The sequence below is a fragment of the Asterias rubens genome, chromosome 17, assembly GCF_902459465.1.
Source record: "Asterias rubens chromosome 17, eAstRub1.3, whole genome shotgun sequence".
NCBI lineage: Eukaryota > Metazoa > Echinodermata > Asteroidea > Forcipulatida > Asteriidae > Asterias > Asterias rubens.
Genome location: NC_047078.1, coordinates 2,818,316 through 2,839,339, shown reverse-complemented (window position 1 = coordinate 2,839,339; position 21,024 = coordinate 2,818,316). Strand labels below are relative to the sequence as shown.

Genomic DNA, 21,024 nt, shown 5'->3' with positions numbered 1-21,024 from the left:
AATCATTCATGGTTTCTTTTCCCTTTTTATTCAGCAACTGCCACACATGTTCCAAGCAGCTGCCTCTCTGAATGATTACATGGTAGTAATAGGAGGTGGGACACCCTCACATAATGCCTCGGACACCCTGCTAGCGTACCAGTATAACTGCAACCAGTGGGTCGACCTTAGAGGTAAGTTAAGTTTAGTTTAGTTTTATTAGACTTGCCACTGGCATAAAAATATAAGACGATACATGAAGAAACAATGAATCAAAACAGGTTTAAACAGGTTTAAACAGGTTTAAACAGGTTTAAACAGGTTTAAACAGGTTTAAACAGGTTTAAACAGGTTTAAACAGGTTTAAACAGGTTTAAACAGGTTTTATTATTTATCATTTCACAACAAACCGTATCAATGCACTTTACATCGGTCCCCTGGTCATTGGGCCATTAACATACCTTTAATTTTTCTCAGCTCCCTATAGGGAGTATACAGCCCCGAGCTGCCGTGGCGCTCCGAATGCTTTTTCATTCACAATATCAACCCCTACCCTCGCAGGTAGCCATTTTTACCCCTGGGTGAAGAGAAGCAATTTTAGTAAAGTATCTTGCTCAAGGACACAAGTGTCACGACCGGGATTTCGAACCCACACTCCGGTGACTTAGCACAAGTCAACCCTCCTACTCTTTGACCAATTAATATAATCCACTGTGGTTGATGTTTGAAGCTCGGCATAGTGTGAATAATATGAATTGCAATTCTTATCCACTGAGGTATTGGATGACTGATGAACTATTCCAGCCTGCAATATGATATCATGTGATGTTTGCATTTGTACAGTACACAGTCAACCCTCTTACTGTTTGACCAATCATTATCATCCTATGTAGTGTTGATAAACTAATGATAAACTAATGCCTGCCTGCAATATGATATCATGTGTTTGCATTTGCACAGTCCACAGTCAACCCCCCTACTGCCTGAGCAACCAATATCTTCAACTAAGGTGTTGAATTATAAATGAACCATTCCAGCCGCCATTAGAATTGCATGTGGTTACTGCATTCCGCACAGTACACTGTCAACCCTCTTGCTGTCTGACCAACAAATATCATCCTTTGTTAATCTGTAAAGTATAATTTCAGAGATATGTTTTCGCACTGTGAAAGGGACGTGTCAGGCCTGAAGACAATTGCCTCCTTGCCCCCCTGGTCTTTACCTTTGTGCTCTTGAAATGCTACAGTAGAAATTTACTACGGGAGAAAATGACTTGGTGCTCTTGCCCTTTCAAAAATAAAGCCGACAGTCCTGTCGTACATGTATGATTTTAAGTTGTCGGGTTTTAATAGGCTTAATAATTTTTTGAAATTTGTTTGTAGGTTTTGTTGTCGGTACACCCCCACCTCCTGCGTCTTCCCTGGCCGCTGTTGTCTCCGAGGAGACGATTTACGTCTTTGGTGGCTACGACGGGAAGACCCTCGGTTCCCTCCACAAGCTGTCTCTGCCCTCTGACCTCTGCGCTTTGCAGACCACGGTGGATGGGTGCCAGGCAATGTACGGGTGCGCATCCTGCGCAGTGACTAACGGCACTCAGGAGTTGCTCTTCTGTATATCTAATCTGGTCGTTGACGATACGAGGTTAAGTACAAGACTCGTTACGATTTGTGACTAGTATCCTGCTCCCTTTTGCTTATCAGAAAATTGTTACGAAATATTAATAATATTCTTTATCCCTGAAACAAATTTAAAGTCTATGGAACTTTTCTTGCTTAAGCAGCTCTACAAAATAGGACCCAGAGCTTGAGTTTGGTGCTCTTAACCGCTCGGCCACGACACTTCTTGCTTAAGCAGCTCTATGAAATAGGACCCAGAGCTTGAGTTTGGTGCTCTTAAAGGCAGTGGACACTATTGGTAATTGTCAAAGACTAGCCTTCACAGTTGGTGAAAATTTGACCTCAATCGGTCGTCGAAGTTGCGAGATAATAATGAAAGAAAAATAACCCTTGTCACACGAGGTTGCATGCATTTAGATGGTTGATTTCGAGACCTCAAGTTCTAAATCTGAGGTCTCGAAATCAAATTCGTGGAAAATTACTTCTTTCTCGAAAACTATGGCACTTCAGAAGGAGCCGTTTCTCACAATGTTTTATACCATCAACCTCTCCCCATTACTCGTCACCAAGAAAGGTTTTATGCCAATAAATATTTTGAGTAATTACCAATAGTGGCCACTGCCTTTAATTGCTCGGCCACGACATGGTCGTAAACATGATGTAATGGATTTGAGGCCAATACTTGGAGCTTCAGATAGTTTATTACCACTAGACAGTCTGGCGGGCTGCCAAGGGGCACGGGACATAGATTGCTTCATGGTCAGATGTTGGTACAATTAACTGCCCATTGGTCTTTGCAGACGGATTGTTTTTTCCGCGGGCAGTCCTTTTCTGATGGATACGATGCTCCACATGACAAAACACACTTTTGTTTGTGCAGTCTTCCCGTTAATTTGTTTTCTTGTTCTTAGGAAAATCGGTATCTTTAAAGGCAGTGGACACTATTGGTAATTACTCAAAATAATTATTAGCATAAAACCTTACTTGGTAACGAGTAATGGGGAGAGATTGATGGTATAAAACATTGTGAGAAACAGCTCCCTCTGAAGTGATGTAGTTTTCTGGAAAGAAGTAATTTTCCACGAATTTGATTTCGAGACCTCAAGTTTAGAATTTGAGGTCTCAAAATCAAGCATATGAAAGCACACAACTTTGTGTGACAAGGGTGTTTTTTTTCTCCCATTATTATCTCGCAACTTCAATGACCGTTTGAGCTCAAATTTTCACATGTTGGTTATTTTATGTATATCTGGAGATACACCAAGTGAGAAGACTAGTCTGTGATAATTACCAATAGTGTCCACTGTCTTTAAAATTTTCGCAACCTTCCCCAGCATGCCACCTTGTCTATACTTGTAATAATTGTCATCAAGTCGTCTTGATTTTAAATGTTATTCTCTCCCACCACAGTTGCGCCGGTGTCTTCACACAAGGCACAGTCTGCAACGTTGAGAAAGTAGAGAGTAGGGAATGCAGAGAAGCGAGTTCTTGCGGGGAGTGTGTGTTGATTCATCCAGCCCATTCAAGTGCAATACAGGTACGTAGAGATCTCAATCAACAAGGCCTCAATTGTGCAAAGCTTGTAAGCAGGGCTCAATTTCATAAAGTTTGTAAGCACGCAAAACTTGCTTAGCACAAAAAAGCTTTTACTTAGCAAAAATAGGTTACCAGCCAGAATACTATACAATTACCATTGCTGCAACAGGCACTTTTTAAGCAGGGCCCAATTTCATAAAGTTTGTAAGCACAAAAATCTTGCTTATTACAAAAAAGCTTTAACTTAGCAAACGCAGGTTACCAGCCAGAATACTATAGAATTACCATTGCTGCAACAGGGCCTTTTAAGCAGGGCCCAATTTCATAAAGTTTGTAAGCAAGAAAAACTTGCTTAGCACAAAAAAAACTTTTTACTTAACGAACATAGGTTACCAGTCAGAATACCGCACAGTTACCATTGCTGCAACTGGTACCCTGTTCATTTCTCGCTGAGCCAAGAAAATTGCTAAGCAAATGTGTTGGCATCACAGCTTTATGAAATTGGCCCCAGGACTCGATCCCACACTCTGCTGATCAGAAACAACCGGAGCTTGTGTGCAGTGTGCTTATCTGCTCCATTCTAATAATGATACAAAGTTCTTATAAAGTGCACGTATTCTAGACACTAGATCAAGGCGCTGAACAAAAAGAGAATTAGTAGGATTTGAAACTTTGCATGGTGGAAATACGATATAGAAAGGTTTGTGGTAACACCATGTAATGACTATCTCTAAATGAGTTGGGGTGGTTCTGCAAAGAACCGTTGGTTTCAACTCAACGTTTCGGTCAGTATGCTCTGATCGTCTTGTTAAAAAAAAAATGTAAAAAAAATTAAAAAAAATAACAAAACAAAAAATTAATGAGCTCTGAACAGTTCAGTCTTCAACAGTTTTTGAATGTCATGATGGAGTCAGACTGGCGGATTTCTGGAAGGAGTTTTTTCCATAGATTGGGGCCGCTATAACCAAGGGCACCCTAACCCAACCACTTTCTTAAAGATGGTGGGAGTTATGTACCTGAATTTATTGTCACTTTTCTCTCGGTTCGACAGACTTGTAAGTGGTGTTCCCAGTGCCCAGTAGGTGCCTGTATCCCAATTGATCTGAGCTGTGTGTTGGAGAATGACTGCAAGGCTGGTACCCAGCGGGCCATCACAGACTCCTCTACGTGTCTTGAGCTTGACTGTGAAGCTAGCGACTGTAATAAATGCGTCGGCACTGGACTCTGTATATGGTCAAGGCAGTTCCAACGAGCAGGTAGGTGTTCAGACTTTCTTTTTTTAAAGGCAGTGGACACTATTGGTAATTACTTGAAATAATTATTAGCATAAAACCTCACTTGGTAACGAGTAATGGGAAGAGGTTGGTAGTATGAGACAGTGTGAGAATCGGCACCCTCTGAAGTGACATCGTTTTCGAGAAAGAAGGCATTTTCTACAAATTTGATTTTGAGACCTCAGATTTAGAATTTGAGGTCTCGAAATCAAGCATCTGAAAGCACACAACACCGTCTGACAAGGCCTGGTTTTTTATAATTTACCTCAACTTTGTCTCGGTAAAATTTTCAAGAACCAGGCCTCATTGGGATTAAACCACTAGTTTAAAACCTCTTCACCACACATTGATTCCCTTAGTAAAAAAACGGGAACCTCTGTGGAACAAAGGGAGGGGAAAGACACAAAGTTATTAGTCATTTCCTTCTAGGATGTTTAAATCATGGTGTTGAATAGTCTGAAAAGCGTGTCAGATGATTGATTGATAGCAACAATTTATTTTTTCTCTCTCAACTCTCAGGTGAAATTAGGTATCTCGTGAACGAGTTTCCCATTTACACCTGGAACTGTTTCAGCTCCCAGCTTCCAGATTTAGCTCCGTCTACGATCGTCATCCAAGCGTCTCCGCCCAACGCCTGCCCGATGCCCTGTCACAACCACACTACCTGTGAGTCATGCCTGACTTCGGACGGGGCTGCAGGGGGATCCAAAGAGTGTAGGTGGAGCGACCGACTCGGCCAGGTAAAATGACGCAAATGTTTTTTACTAAAAGTCTAAAGGGTTTGGGTACTTTTGGGGGACGAAAATTGATACATTTTTCCATAACCAGGTTAAGTAAGTAAAATGATTTTATGCAATCAAAAGCTGTTGTATTTCTACCCAAGTAATTTTTATTGCCTTTAATGAGTTTAAAGCCATTATACACTTTCGGCACAGAAAAAAAAAAAAAAGTTCACAGATTTACAAATTACTTACAGGGTTTACAGAAGGTAATGGTGAAAGACTTTGGTTGAAATATTATTCCATGAAATGCTTTACTTTTCGAGGAAACATTAAAACAATTATCAATTCTCGTTGTCGAGAATTACGGATTTACAGAGATACCAACATACACGATTTGGGCGTAGCAAATACGATTTCGAGCCGTGACTACGACGCTACGATAATACTCAATAAAACACGCCAAACAACCGCCCAATATAATTGTATTAAATCGTACAATACATGCAAACAACGAATGAACTATTAAGTGGAAATAAAAATTAAGAAAAATATCAAAATAATTGTAACAGAAAAGAAAAAACACTTTTAATTTTAGAACGCAGTGTTGAATAATAGCGGCGAATTCACTCGAACATTATACGTGTCTCGACGTAATGATTGTTGCGTGCCCTCTCCCCCGCTGGCTGGCCGGTGAGTATTTTTAGGCTAGTGCATTGCTGCAAGATCGTACCCATTGATCTCTATTACACCATGGGGAATAGTGCACACGTGCGTGGGGAATGAGGTTGTGTGTGAGCTAACGTGTCACAGTAACCTCATTCCTCATGTATCCACTATTATTGTGCCGGCGCTGTCTGTACATGTTCTTCATCGAAGCTTGGCACAAAAAGTAAGAAAAAATGGCGACAAAAAAGGAGACCTTCTGAACAAAAATACCTTCACCTGAGTGGCCTGTGAGATCTAAGCTAGACAGTTTCCATGTTTTCTTACTAGTAATGTAGCGCCGATGTCCAGACAATGCCCAAAATACGGACACGTATTTTTTGCCCAAAATCCGGACACGTTTTTTTTTTTTTTTTTTTTTTTTCTCTCCCAATAGCTTGTTGTTGCATTTCTGACCATTAAAACAAAAACATTTAAGTAAGGCCACCCTTTGTTATGTTTTTTTTTTTTGAAACAAAGTCAGAAGATGAGGGATTTTTTTTTTTTTTTTTCCAGATTCTTTTTTTCACTGGCCATTATAAACATTTGTAGCTGTTCTGGTGGTGCATACAGAGGTAATTGTTATTTCAGGACAATGCCTGAAAATGAGCTAATTAGCATTGTAGAATGTAATAGAAAGATCGGTTTAGGGAGCCCAAGCCACGCTCCCCCTTAACTTTTGGGAGATGCTACTCTTTTTTAAAGTTCAATGTTGGCATCTCTGGATTTATTTTAAACACATGTCATGACACGGCGAAACGTGCGGAAACAAGGGTGGGTTTTCCCGTTATTTTCTCCCAACTCCGATGACTGATTGAGCCTAAATTTTCACAGGTTTGTTATTCTATATATAAGTTGTGATACACGAAGTGTGGGGCCTTGGACAATACTGTTTACCGAAAGTGTCCAATGGCTTTAAATACCTTTTATACTATCAAGTTTGTGACCATGACATGAATCCCTACTCACTGTGCATGTAATGAAGACGTATTGTAATTTACCCCTAGAAGTATCAGCCTCATATGTTGTCAAGTTTTTGAGAATCAAAAGAAAAATCACAGAGCAATGTTTTCAAGAGAGTCGCAGACCTGCCAACCTGTACGCATTTTGCGTACCATGCACGCATTTTCACCCCTGAGTACGGTGGTACGAGATATTCTGCAGAACGTACGCAAAAAGCTAAATCTATATCGCGGTGTTTTAAAACTGCAGCACGAACGGACAATTTTGTTCTCAATTTAATCAACTATTATTCGTTCGACCCCAAGTGCAAAAACAACAGATCAAAAACACCCCACATCTGAGTGATCATTATGCTCTTCGATAAAAAAGAGGTGGTGCTTAGAATTATTTTTTAAATTCTTACTCCCGCTGGAAAACTAATAAACCAATGCGTAACAGAGGGGGTGGGAATGGTGCATACCAGTTCGGTCAACCTGGTATAGTACATGTACAGCCTTATGCATGGATATACATGTACATGTACGTGCACACAACGCACGTGTTCGGTAACGTCCGTCGATGTCGGTTTTTTCCCATTACCGATATATCGAAAATTTAATATCGAGTATACTCGATATATCGAGTATTTCCCGCGCGCAAGATGGAAGCCTAAAACAGCACTTGGTATACTCATGGAGGTAGAAATATATATACCATAGACTGACAGTTTAATAGGGTTACATTTCAACCTGTTTTTGTCTGATCCCCCGAACTTGTTTGTAGTCCAAACAATTTCAGATTGCGTAGTCCCACCCCGATTATTTCTGGTTTTACAACAAAGTATGATCGCCGCTACCGCTGGCTTGGCCAATTGGTGAACGCTCACCACAATTCTCGATTCGTGATTGGCCATGATTGGCCGTCTCAAAATTACACAGAGCCTTTGTGAGTTGCGTGACTCGCCGACATTAAGGTGTCAGTTGCCGATGCATTGACGTAGAAGTGTCAATCAAGTTGTCCAAAGGGCACGCGGACTACCTTTACGGTTGAAAATGGTTGAGATAATCATCGAAAAAAAATCACTAGAAAGTCCCGCAAAACACAGACCTACCACTCAGCGATCACAATATACAACGCACGCAGCATGCAGTCACATAGTCTCCAATAAAGGCTCGTAGTCTTTTTACTTTGCATTCTATAACAAAGGCAAGAAACATTGAATGCTAGAACGCCCTCTATTGTCGAAATAACACAGTGCATCACGCGATACCGCCTTGACCAAAGACTGCATGTGTCTGCGCATGCTTGGGCAAACGGGTTTTCCCCCCGAATTGCAATAACCATACACGCTGGTGTGCACGCTTAAACCGTACAACAGCATAGTCTTCGCTGGTACGCACGAAATAGCCACCGACAGCGTGGTCTGCGAAGCATATAGTTCCTCGGAAATGTTAGCTTGTTTACCGAAAACAACACAACGTGTAGGCTTTATTTGACCAAAATGACGCCATTACGATACCTTGGATTTATAGAAAGATTATTTTACTGTATAACGTAAGATTGTTTTCTTCCTTGTTTTGTTTTGTCTTGTTGATTCGGGGAAGTTTTTGCGGGGTATTTTTGCAAAGTCAATAATGCTGTGATGAAGACGCATTGATTTTGATCACATGCACAATGGGAAGTTGCATCTTAAACAGCCGATAGGCTGGGGCAGCAGCGGCGGTTTCTTCTGAGGTTTTACCGTGCGCTCGCCGCGGGGTCGTGAACTTCTGCGGCGGGCCGGCGGCTGATGGCGAAAACACAAAGAACATGCAGACATACTTGGTTGTAAAACGTATTTTGTTTAATAGGGCAACTCAAAATGATGAAACTACATAACGACGACGGCTTTTCTAATACTCAAACACAGATTTCTTTTAAATAATCGGACACTCTTTTGGTATTTTCGATATCATTTAAGAACATCGAAATTTTCAAAACATGGAAATTTTCGATATATATCGAAAATCCGATATTACGATATGATTATAAAAGTGACATCGGCGATTTCGATGTCAAAAAAATATCGAGTTTTTGAGTATTTTCGATATATCGACGGACGTTAGTGTTCGGCTCTAATTCGTTCGGCGTCGCCATGTGTTTATATTGACGCCGATCGAAGGCGAAGTGTCAGTGATGGGGAAAAAGTACTCCTCCACCCGGAAAAAAGAGAATGCATGCTCCGAAGAAGTTTCTTCCTCAACGTGGAAAATACAGTGCATGTGTGCAGTCGGCAGTGCACACACTTCATTTGACTTAGACATCTCACTCAAAGAGCGGCAGCAGTTTAGGTCAGGAGGTAGTCATGTTATTATTTACGTCACGATTTTTCCCAACTCCCGAGAATTTGGGGAGAATAAAGGGAATTTAATGGCCTGTAATCTTTGTATAAGCATGATGAGGGAAACAAATGATGAATTGAAGCATGCCTGAATTGAAGTGGAACTGGAAAACTCTACGGTGGGCTTTCGTTTGTCCGTTTACTGGGCAACCAAAGATGGATACCAAATTATAATATTTGCATGCCGAGTTTAAGTTACTAATAATTTAGGAACATTGTTCAACAGAGCTTGTAAATGAAATTAATATCTGTTATGGATCAGAAATGTGTCAAAATGGGCTCACCGCCCGTAGGGAAACCCCTGGCCAATTTTTTTTTGTGATATTAAAAAAAAACAAAAAAAAAAACTTTGGCCCCTTCAGTTTTAAATCCTTGATCTAGGCATTTGGAACATAGTTCCAGCAGTCAACTGGTTATTTCTTTTTCATTTTTTTTTCAGACTGTTAAGGTCACGAGCACAAAAAGTCAGAAAAGGCCACATCAACCACCCCTAAGATAAACACTGATATCATGATACAACTTTTTTTTATTATGAAGTAGCCTGTATTTTGTGTGAATATGATATATAATTACATTAGATGAATGGTTCATCTGAAATGAAGTGGTCCATGGTTTTTGCTGACTGACCGTAAGCATTGTACCATATGTCGTTGTGCACTGGGCGATCATGTTTATGCCGCTGCAATAATGTGGTACTCAAAACAAATTTACAAGGATGGCAGGTCTGGAGTCGCGTAAATCCGTTGTTTGTGCTAAAACATTTTTGTCTCACTGAGACAAAAATTTATTGATTAATTTCTCAGAGACTACAGCATCTCAGCGAGTAATATTTTTTAAGGGAAGCTTTCTACCATTCTTATCTTCAAACCGTGTAAATTTTAATGTAAATCTGTGGTCGTTTGTGTTTTGTGTCCTACAAAAAGTTCCCAGACCCTTTAAAAGCCATTGGACACTTTCGGTAAACAGTATTGTCCAAGGCCCACACTTTGTGTATCACAACTTCTACATAAAATAACAAACCTGTGAAAATTTAAGCTCAATTGGTAATCGGAGTCGGGAGAAAATAACGGGAAAACCCACCCTTGTTTCCACACGTTTCGCCGTGTCGTGACATGTGTTTAAAATAAATCCGTAATTCTCGATATCGAGAATTGATAGTGTTTTAATGTTTTCTCACCAAGTAAAGCATTCCATTACCTTCTGTAAACCCTGTAAGTTATTTGTAAATCTGTGAACTTTAAAAACAATTATGTTCCGAAAGTGTCCAATGGCTTTAATTAGAAATCAGAGATCTGTCCTGGATTAATTTTTTTAAGACTGCTAAATTTAATTACTTCCTTTTTCCCACTGCAGTGTATCTCCCCAACCTATCAGCCTTTAGCCTGCGCCACTGGGTCATGCGGTCCCCTCGCCCACACCAGTAGTAACAGCTGCCCCACCCCATGCTACCTCAATACCCAGTGCACCCATTGCCTTGAGAAGCCGGGCTGTGGGTGGTGCGCCTTAGGAGAGGGTAATGGAACGGGCGTGTGCATGGAAGGAGGGCTATATGAGCCAACGGGGGGTGTGTGCACAGCCCAGAACGTCAGCGTGCACAATGTCCCTCTGGAAGGTAATTCTAATAATTTAGGCAGATTCAAATGTTATGGGTTTAATTTGGCCAGGGGAGGGGGGGGGGATATTTGGAACTTGTCTATTCCAATTTTCTACTTGTTATTCTCTCCTGTTGTGTGGACAAAGTCTCAAATTCAGGCATGATATTTTTTCTATTTTAGTCTGATTTCTGATGTTTTGCCCTTGGGAAAAATTCAGAAAAACTGTGATTAAATATTCTGAAGAAAAAAAACCCACACCATATGAACAAGTAGGTCAGCCCTAAAAAAGAAATTGCTTTCTTTTTTCAAAAGATCAAATATCGGGTCTGCAAATAAGGAAACCGCCAACATCAGGGCGAGATAGCTGAGCTGGTAGAGTGCGGCATATTAATCTGGAAGTTGATGTGGTCTTTCATTGCTCAACCACCAAAGTTCTAGTGTCTGGAGCGCTATGTCTGGGCGGTTTGGATGATGAAATGAATGGTTTCTAAAGGGTTCAAATGTTTCAAATCCTGTTGTCATTTTCCCCCTGTCCACAGAGTCTGTTACGGCAGCCATCAAGGCATCAAGGAAGCCACCAGTGTGGTCGTTCATTGCTTGCCCACCGGAGAACGAATGTTTGAATGGTCACCATGACTGCCGCGAGAATGAGGATTGCAACGACACACTGACATCATTCGAGTGCAACTGTAAACCCGGCTACTATCAAGAAGAGTAAGCAAGAGATAATCATTGGTTAAAGGCCGAGTAACACTGCAGCGATAACGAAAACGATAATGATCACGACGCAAAGAGAACACATTCTATTGGTTGAATTGCTCCACGCTTAATACGCACACGCTGATTCAACCAATAGAATGCGGTCTCTTTGAATGCGTTCTCCTGCAAATGTGAAGTGAAATTTGACATCACTTTGCTGTTTTCGCAGCGAATGTTTGGCAGAAGTTGACCACAAGTCAACTGTTGCGAATTGTTCGTTCTGAATACGTAACATCAAAATTCGCTTTGCATTCACAGGAAGTGTGAATCGGCTATAAGCGATATCTCATAAAAGTTAACAATTTATAAAAAGTTACATGGTTTATGAAAAAAAATATGATCTAATCATCTACCTAAAATGGCACCACTCTCTTTGATCCTTACCCCCTCCCCCCCTCCCATCACAGTGAGGAGGCCAAGTGTCTGCCAGTCTGCATCCCTCCTTGCATCAGGGGATCCTGTATCAAACCAGATCTATGTCAGTGTGACTTCGGCTACGTCGGCAAGGACTGTAGTGTGAAGTGTGAATGCAACGGTCATAGTACGTGCGCCGGAGTGGACAGCAAGTCAGACTGCCTCAAGTGCATGAATAATACACAGGTAAGAAAGATGTTTCACAAAGAGTTTAGATTAACTGCAAATCAAGCATACTTGCTTGTTAAAGACACTGGACACTATTGGTAATTGTCATAGAGACAATAATGAAAGAAAAAAAACCTTGTCACACGAAGGTGTGTGCCTGCAGATGCTTGATTTCGAGACCTCTGAGGTCTCGAAATCAAATTCGTGGAAAATTTCTTCTTTCTCGAAAACTTTATTCTTCAGAGGGAGTCGTTTCTCACAATGTTTTGTACTAAAACGGTTATTATTTTGAGTAATTACCAATAGTGTTCACTGCCTGAAAATGTGATATCACAATACAAATCACTATGGTAATACTGACAAATTGTGTTGCGATGAATTTTATTACTTTGTGAAAATCGGCCCCAGTCTTTGTGCGGATTCTCATTTCTGACTAGCCCTAGAGTAAGGTATTAGCCAGGATTTGGTCACAGGCGCCTAAATTTGCTGAAAATTCGAAAACTGGGTGTCCAAATTGTTCACCTACAATAGGGTGTCCAAAAGACAGTGGGACGAGGGAGTACCCTCTGCCTTGGATCGGGGTGCGCTGACTTCAGTCTGGTGCCCAAAACTACTCGGGCAAGACACAATGTGTAGGGTGTCATGACCGAGTGTTTAGAGCATTGAATTCAAGTTCTGGTGGTTTGGTCATCGGAGTGTGGGTTCAGGTCCAAGTCTTGACACTTGCAAATTTAACATCTATCAAATGCGTTTTCTAAAAACTATTACCTCTTCTTTATTGACTAGGGTCCAAACTGCGAGAAGTGTCTCCCGTTCTTCATTGGAGATCCCGCCGACGGCGGAACGTGCGTGCCGTGTTCAACGTATTGCCATGGCAACAGTGAAATTTGCATCACAGAGGAGAATTACAACCTGTCCAGGGATGCGGGTCTGTCGCTAGACGTGGACAATGTGAGTACCAGACTAAAATTATGTCTGTACACATGGAAATTACTTCTTCAAAACTTCATGTTGTGTGGATCTTCGGCAGAAAAATTAGTTCAGTTCTTCACATGTGATTTTGATTAAAATTACATTTACACACTCAAAAAAAGCTGAACACTTGAAATTACGTATTAAAAACTCTAAGTTGTGTTATTCTTATGCAGACAAAATATTTCAGTTTACATGTGTTTTTGTTTGTAGTTACCTGTGATACTAAAAAATAGCTTAGCAATTGAAAATTCCATTTTAAAAACTCCTTGTTGTGGTCGCTCTTACGCAGACAAATTTTTTACGTTTAGTTTTGTTTGTTCTTATATCTTAGCTGGAAAGCTTCTTCCCTATTGGTGCAGTCCAAGACGCCATTTGTGTAAACTGCCGTAACTTCAGCGCGGGTAACATGTGCGAGACGTGCATTGACGGTTACTTCAAAAATGAAGACGTCTGCCAACCGTAAGTGCAGTTTTTCGTGTAGAGAGGGAAGATGATGACTACAGGTCCTTTCACTAAACATTTTTAACATTGTCACAGGTGCGATGCGAACCCCCCCCCCGCGTTTATTTTTGTAGTACGTAGTCATTTGCTTTAATTTGCATGGCTAGCGCCCACTGCGGGCTGCTTCCCGTTCAAGATCGTTCTGGTTTGGGCCGAAGACCGATACTGACGTCTTTTGTGTGTCTTCACACCCAATCTCCATCATATCTGGTTGAACTTGTTCATTCCCAAAACTCCAATACTGCCATGACTGCTGATGAATACAGGCAACGACTCCGCTCATCAGCTGATCAGACCCGGCTTTCCGTTCCTAGAACTAGACGGAAAGCTGGGGATAGCTCATTCTCCATAGCTGCCCCTCGCCTGTGGAATGAGCTCCCCGCGGGTCTGAGAGAGGCGATCTCGTTGCCTGTATTCAAAAGCCTCCTCAAGACATTTCTTTTTCCCCACCCATCCTAGTTTGTTTGTTTTTCCTTTGTTTTGTTGTCATAGTCTCATGTAAAGCGCTCTGTTCTCCGTAGAGCGCTATATAAATGTTTCATATTATATTATTATTATTATTATTATTATTATTATTATTATTATTATTATTATTATTATTATTATTATTATTATTATTATTATTATTATTCACCCTCACCCAGCAGATTCACCGTTTACACAGATTGTAATAAAACTAAGAGCTACTACAGCTGAGTCAAATTGAATGCCGTTTCTGCCCATACTCATTCCGAGGGTCACAATGACAACATTATTCTAAAATAGAGATACTTTTAATGTTGATAATTGTGAACGCCACCCCTTATAAAACTTTGCATGGTGTGAGTATAATTAGGTGAGGTTTTGCAGTTACACCATGTGTAAATCTTAAAAAGATCCAGATGGTAAGCAACTCAATGTTTGTTTCGGGGAACAAAATTTGAATTCTACTCACAGGTTCACTGTGACTCTGATGACCCTGGTGAAACACTCTTAGGTCTCTGAAATAAAAAAATACATAAAGTTGGCCTCAGTGAAGTTTGAGTTTTGAGAGAGGCTCCTTGTCCTTAATATTTTGTCCTAATATATATGTCCTAATATTTTGGCACCATTTAAACATGTCGCTGGCCTCGCTTTGCAGGTGTCAATGTAACGGTCATTGGGACAGATGTGACAAAGTGACCGGTGAGGACTGCCAGTGTAAGAACAACACAGATACACCCTCGTGCCCAACGGAGCAATACCCTAAACCTTGCTGGCAGCACCAGGTAGGTAGTTAAAGAAGAGTGTAATCATTTGCAAATTAACAAGACTGGGTTTTGGCAACCATGACCGGAAACAAGTTTCTGACTTACAGTTTACTGACTGAAACAATATCCGAGAGCTACGCAAAAGCGGTCAATAACCAGAAGCAGTTCTTGATGTAGGTACATCTCTTGAAAATTCCATGTTCTTAAAATATAACCTTCCTCTTTTCTTTCAAGTATTAGAACGCAACATCATTTAATTGTTATGCTTCAGGGTAATTCATTTTTAAACCAAAACAAGTCGGTTGGTTAGCTTTTGGTGGGAAAAGGCCCGTCACTGTTGTTCAATGCTCAACCAATGACCAAACCTCAAAAACGTTTCTGGTTGGGATCGCAAAAACGCACCCCAATTAACTGATGCCTCACCATGCAATGGAATAACAGCTATATTTGCTGAGAAATGCTATCAAGAGTAACAGGTTGTTGAGTCATAAATGATAGTAGTTACTTTCAGTACAATAGAGAGGTTTCGCAGAGTCGCGGATACGAATACGCATACAGATATCGAACCGTACGCATTCGCGTCAAGTGAGCTGTGTAGTTTTGTTTCGCAAAATTCTAACGAATACCCTCAACGTAAGGCTCAAGAGGACGCTATTAACCAAATGGCTGCACCCATGGACTTTTTAGTCCATTTCTCTTTTTCTGAAGCATGGTGGTTAACAAATGTCCAACTACATCCGTGTATGATACCTCTAATAGACATGGTGAAAGCCTCGTGCATTAATAAATAACAATCCGCTACAAAAACATGAACAAAATATGTGTACTTTCGTGTATGGTGACAGATTCCCGTTTTGGGCGACTATTCTAACTTGTGTACAACGGTTATACGTCACATGGACCTCAAAAAAGTGATGACGTATTATGACGTATCCGTTCACGTAAGAGTATCAGTGACTCTGCGAAACCTCTCTTTTGTTAATCTTTTGACGACTATTTCTTTCATCATTCAACAGTGTTCCGCCTGCGAAGAGCTCTTCATCGGTACTCCGACAGACGGTCACCAGTGCTATCGTCAGATGCATGTTGATCAGGATACGTGCTTTGACCCAGAGACTCAGACCAGTAAGTTTAGCCTGAAGATTTGGTGGCTACGGCTTGGGCTACGGCTAGATCGCTGTGCCATTGTGTGTTGATCTATAAGGCGTCCTTAGCAACACTCTTAGCAACAGTCATAGCCGTAGCCGGAGGCTAGAGACATAGATCAGTAAGTTTAGTTGGCCTGAAGATTTGGTGGCTACGGCTTAGGCTACGGCTAGATCGATGTGCCATTGTGTGTTGATGTATCAGACATCCTTAGCAACACTCTTAGCAACAGTCATAGCCGTAGCCGGACGTTAGAGACTCAGACCAGTAAGTTTAGCCTGAAGATTTGGTGGCTAAGGCTTCGGCTACGCCTAGATCGCTGTGCCATTGTGTGTATCAGACATCCTTAGCAACACTCTTAGCAACAGTCATAGCCTTAGCCGTAGGTTGTTTCGGGTGCAAACCTCTCTTAATGGGAAAGCTCCATTAAACAAAAAGGCAAACAAAAACATCCTTTCATCATGTGCTATGTGCTAACACACATCGGTGTATGGGTAAAAACCAAAATTAATATTCTCTTTCCCCGATGCAAATTTAACCTCTTACATGTATATCGTTGTGGTACCCGCTGCCAAAACATAGGATTCGAACTGCTAACCCTCTAGCTGACGGGCAACCTCGGTAGTCTAGTTGGTAAGACACTGTTCTAGAATTGCAAGGGTCGTGGGTTTGAATCCCAACAGAGTAGCATGCCTGTGATATTTTTTCACAGAACTCGGGTGAGTATACAGTGCTAACACACATCGGTGTCGGGTAAAAACCAAAATTAATACTCTCTATACTCGATGCAAATTTAACATCTCCCCCATCCTTTCAACAAGCAACTCACACCTGTTATATCCATGTAATTCTTTTTCCTTTGTACACTTTCATTTGTTTATTTTGATTGCAGAAATCAGAATCAGTTTCATAAATTATACTTATTTTTTTTTTAGATTGTCCATTAGACTCCAGCCCCCTCTACAACGGCAGAGCGTCCTTCTTCGTCGTTCAGCCCAAGTTCACCAACCTAGACATCCGGCTGACCATCGACATCACGTCTGGTGCCCTCGACGTCTACATCACGTACAGCTCAGAGTTCTTCAAGATAATGACGAATCAGACGTCAGGGCGTCACATGGTGGAGCTGGATGGGGCGGACCTGTTTGAGGAGGCATACCGGTCTAAGAGGGGCTCAGACGGCACCCTGCGGAGACATCAACGGCATACTGAACTCACTCCATCAAGTGGACAGGTATGTGTAGGGTGGTGTAGTTGTATCTTGCCTTAATAGTAGAGAGGTTTCGCAAGCTTACGGATACAGATACATGTACTGATACGTCGACACTTTTCGTGTGTTCATGTGACGCGTATCCGCAACTATCGTATTTTGCCAGCAAAACGATGAGAAAATGCAGTTTGTAAAACACGGGGTCTCTACGGGTCATGTTTGTCAAAAAAACACTCATGATGAATGCAAGCGCCCTCAAGTGAAACATACGTTTAGTTTGCGAAACAAAATCCAACACGCGGAGGACGTGAACGGATACTGTTATCATATCCATAACTGTATCTGTATCCGCACGCTTGCGTAACCTCTCTAATAATAATAGTAAAGACTTAAGACTTGCAATGCACACATATCCACCCTGTTGGGTGTTGAAGAAGCAGTAAAACCAAAAACAAAATGAAAGAAAACGGACACAACGAAATTAGCCCTTGAAAACCTGTGACATAAGATTAGTTTGTAGAAGAGATTTGAATTTTGTGGTACAAAGACAAGATCTAAGATTAAGTGGTAGAAAGTTCCAGATGAGTGGCGCAGCTGAAGAAAAAGACCTGTCACCCCATGAGTGTCGAGACTTGAGTTCATTGAGGATAAGCATGGAACTGGATATTATTAGTTATCACACAAGCGCGAGTGGAATACGAAAAAATATAGCGCGTCTGCATCCCATATCCAACGAGTTGGATATGGGACGCAGACGCTCTATTTTTTTTTGTATTTCACGAGCGCGCGTGTGATAACAAATTTATCTTCCAGTCTCACTTGCAACACGCAAAACTAAAAATTTCAGAGCGTTATTTCACACGCACAAAGTTTAGAATGAAATTTTTGCACTGTCTGTATACGGAGCGTGACAAAATGATATTTCACCATACACACTGTGTAATAAAAACAGAGGAAGTAGGATATAAAACAGAGGTCGTAGCATATAGGTTTTTATCCCCCTAGTAGTTCGAGCTTCTGATTGGTGGATTAGCGCGTACTGGAAGATAAAGTACATTGCTACATGTATTGCATGGGGCGGTCACGCGGCAGTCTAGTAAAATTAAGATTTATGATATGACGTGCTCCAAACCAACAAAAGGCTGAATCTTTTTAAGCGGTGTTCTAAAGAGGAATATAAGTTAGTGGCAGGGACACGTTTGTCCCTTGACCCAACAACTTCTATGTTTCAAAAGATACTATGATGAATAATGTTATGAGTAGGATAGCTTTCGATCCAGAGGAAGAATAATCATTGATGAATAATATTCCTAACCTCCTTTCTCCCAATCCGACCCCATCTCTAGACTGCCTCCGTCGAGCCGCCCATCTACAACCAGCTCTTGGAGTACACAGCTGGCACACCCATCAACACCTTCGTCAAGATCTCCGAGACTTACTTCGTGACAATCATCCGCAACCTCCAGAACCGCCTCGTGGTCACCCTCCCCGAAGAGACGCACAGCCTCAAGTCGCGCAAGTTCTACATCGTGCTGTTGAGCCGGGAGAGCGATGGTGGTGCCAAGGCGAACGCCACAAACGGAATCATGTACTTCCGCCAGGACCAGCCGCACATCGACCTCTTTGTCTTCTTCTCAGTCTTCCTGTCTTGCTTCTTTCTCTTCCTGGCGATTCTCGTTGTCGGCTGGAAGGTTAAGGTCGGCCTCGAGGCTAGGAACGATCGGCAACGGCGAGCCCTTGAGTTGGAACACCGGGCGAGCCGGCCGATCGGACAGGTGCTGCTGTTCATCGACAGGGCGCCTCTAGCTCCGTATGCGCCCCCTCCGTCATCGTCGTCCTCGTCGCGTAGGCATAGCCGACTGAAGAAAGGCTGGGTAGACCCACATCAAGCTTCTCGTCCTACATCTGCTAGCAACAAAGTAAGTTTTTTTTCTTTTACCAGCTTTGCTCATAGGCACAGTATTATTCCTACTTAAGTCTGATTTCCGAAATTCCGATTTTTCTACCCTTGGAAAAATCAGAAAATCAGCGGAATTAAGTGATTAGTTTGTTCAGGGTATTAGCAGTGGGAAATTGTTTTTTAGAAGGAACATACAAAAGAGACCAGAGTCTGAGCTTGGAAAGACCAGAGTGTACTTAAAGCAGTGAAAATTCAGGTTCAAACTACTAAATTTATTCTCTCAATGTTGTACCCTATCGTTGGACCAGCGAAACGTTCCAATGGAACAATCATAACACTAAAGCGCATATTCACTCACAGTCCAATGGATTGCAGGCATGTGGTAACGGGAACGTTTGTTTTGCGCTTAGAATGTGCCTGACTTTTGAGACGTTCCTTTAACCTATTCTCTCCTTTTATCTGCAGGAGCGCTTCCGAACCGGTTCAATCGCCACGGAGCCCACAGAGGACGACATGGCAGCTGTCTGCACAACAATCATCTCCCTCCCCGGTGGTGCGGTCGCCCCTGTCCAGGCCTGCCTGGGCTCTGCCCTCGTCCTCCTGAAGGCGTCCAATCGCCTCGTGGACCATCCGCCCCAGCAACGCACCATACGCTTCTCAAACGGTAGTAAAGCAGGCATGTGCCGGTAACTGAGGGCGGCTACCGGAATTCTCCGTCTTAGTTTGAACTTTTTTGACATAAATGTCTGTATTATTATATATATAACAGAGATATTTTTTATAAGGTTAATTTTTGAGTTTGTGTATCCAAGAGTTGTGTGTACATTTTCGTTATTGGTTGTTGTTCTTTCTTTGGAGTACATGGAGCGGAGCAAGTAAAAAGCATGATGGGCATTGTATACCAGTTTGTATTCTAAAGAAACGTGTGTGGATTCGGTTCTTCTCTTAAAGGAACATTACAGAATTGGTAAGAAAAAAACTTCTCAAAGATCACAGATTTACTGAAAACTTACACGGTCTAACGATTATGATAGTAGAAAACATCCCTTGGAATATTTCTGTCTGAAATGTCATATTTGTTGAGAAATAAATAAAACTAAATTTCCTGTTTGGAGCCTATCGCTCGGTGAGTGTTGATAATAAAAAAGATTAATCGACGTCATGAATGTGTACGGTAATCAGTTTTTCACTATTTTCTCGTGACCCAGATGTCAGATCGATCTCAAACTTCAGGTTTGTCAGTTTATGCAAATGGTGGAATACTCAAAATAATTATTATCGTAAAACCATATTTGATGACGAGTAATGGGGAGTGGTTGGTAGTATAAAACATTCTGAGAAACGGCTCCCTCTGAAGTAATGTAGCTTTCGAGAAAGAAGTAATTTTCCACGAATTTTATTTCGAGACCTCAGATTTAGAATTTGGAACTCGATATCAAGCATCTGAAAGCACACAACTTCGTGCGACAAGGGTGTTTTTTTCTTTCGTTATTATCTCGCAATTTCAACGACCGATTGAGCTCAAATTTTCACAGGTTTGTTATTTTATGCATATGTTGAGATACACCAACTGTGAAGCCTAGTCTTTCACAATTACCAAAAGTGTCCGGTGTCTTTAAAGTGCTTACACTGCCAGCAACTGTTTTGTTAGCAAAACCAATTCTGTACTGTTCCTTTAGATGGGTCAAGGATTTGTCATCTTCGAGTTTAAAAATCTTGATTTTCACAAAGTGAAATGCGAGAGGTTATTGGTTAATTTTTTTTTATATGTAAGGTCATATTAAGTGGGTTTTTTTTCTTGTTCAAATTTCTTTCGCAATGTACAAAAAAATCATGTTTAATTTTGAATCTTGTTTACATCTCATGACTTCTTCTTTTTAGCCTTTGAAAAAGACTCTGCTAGGGTTAAATCATCAGACTTTTAATTTTGTTTACAACTTTTTTCCCCAAGGTATTTCAAATGTCAATACTTGAAT

The 21,024-nt window shown here is 41.3% G+C and overlaps 1 protein-coding gene across 1 annotated transcript in view; it reads left to right on the top strand.

Annotated features, from left to right (window-relative positions):
- Positions 1-20,065, top strand: part of LOC117301369 (multiple epidermal growth factor-like domains protein 8) — a 49,835-nt gene extending 29,770 nt beyond the window's left edge. The window contains exons 31-45 of the mRNA XM_033785302.1: positions 35-173; positions 1,362-1,620; positions 3,006-3,132; positions 4,183-4,387; positions 4,925-5,145; positions 10,505-10,763; positions 11,286-11,460; positions 11,913-12,105; positions 12,874-13,038; positions 13,394-13,521; positions 14,684-14,810; positions 15,809-15,917; positions 16,874-17,172; positions 18,495-19,067; positions 19,514-20,065. Of these exons, the coding sequence (XP_033641193.1) occupies positions 35-173; positions 1,362-1,620; positions 3,006-3,132; positions 4,183-4,387; positions 4,925-5,145; positions 10,505-10,763; positions 11,286-11,460; positions 11,913-12,105; positions 12,874-13,038; positions 13,394-13,521; positions 14,684-14,810; positions 15,809-15,917; positions 16,874-17,172; positions 18,495-19,067; positions 19,514-19,738 (3,204 nt within the window). The 3' untranslated portion in view covers positions 19,739-20,065. The remainder of the gene's footprint in view (positions 1-34; positions 174-1,361; positions 1,621-3,005; positions 3,133-4,182; positions 4,388-4,924; positions 5,146-10,504; positions 10,764-11,285; positions 11,461-11,912; positions 12,106-12,873; positions 13,039-13,393; positions 13,522-14,683; positions 14,811-15,808; positions 15,918-16,873; positions 17,173-18,494; positions 19,068-19,513) is intronic.
- The last annotated feature ends 959 nt before the right edge of the window (positions 20,066-21,024 follow it).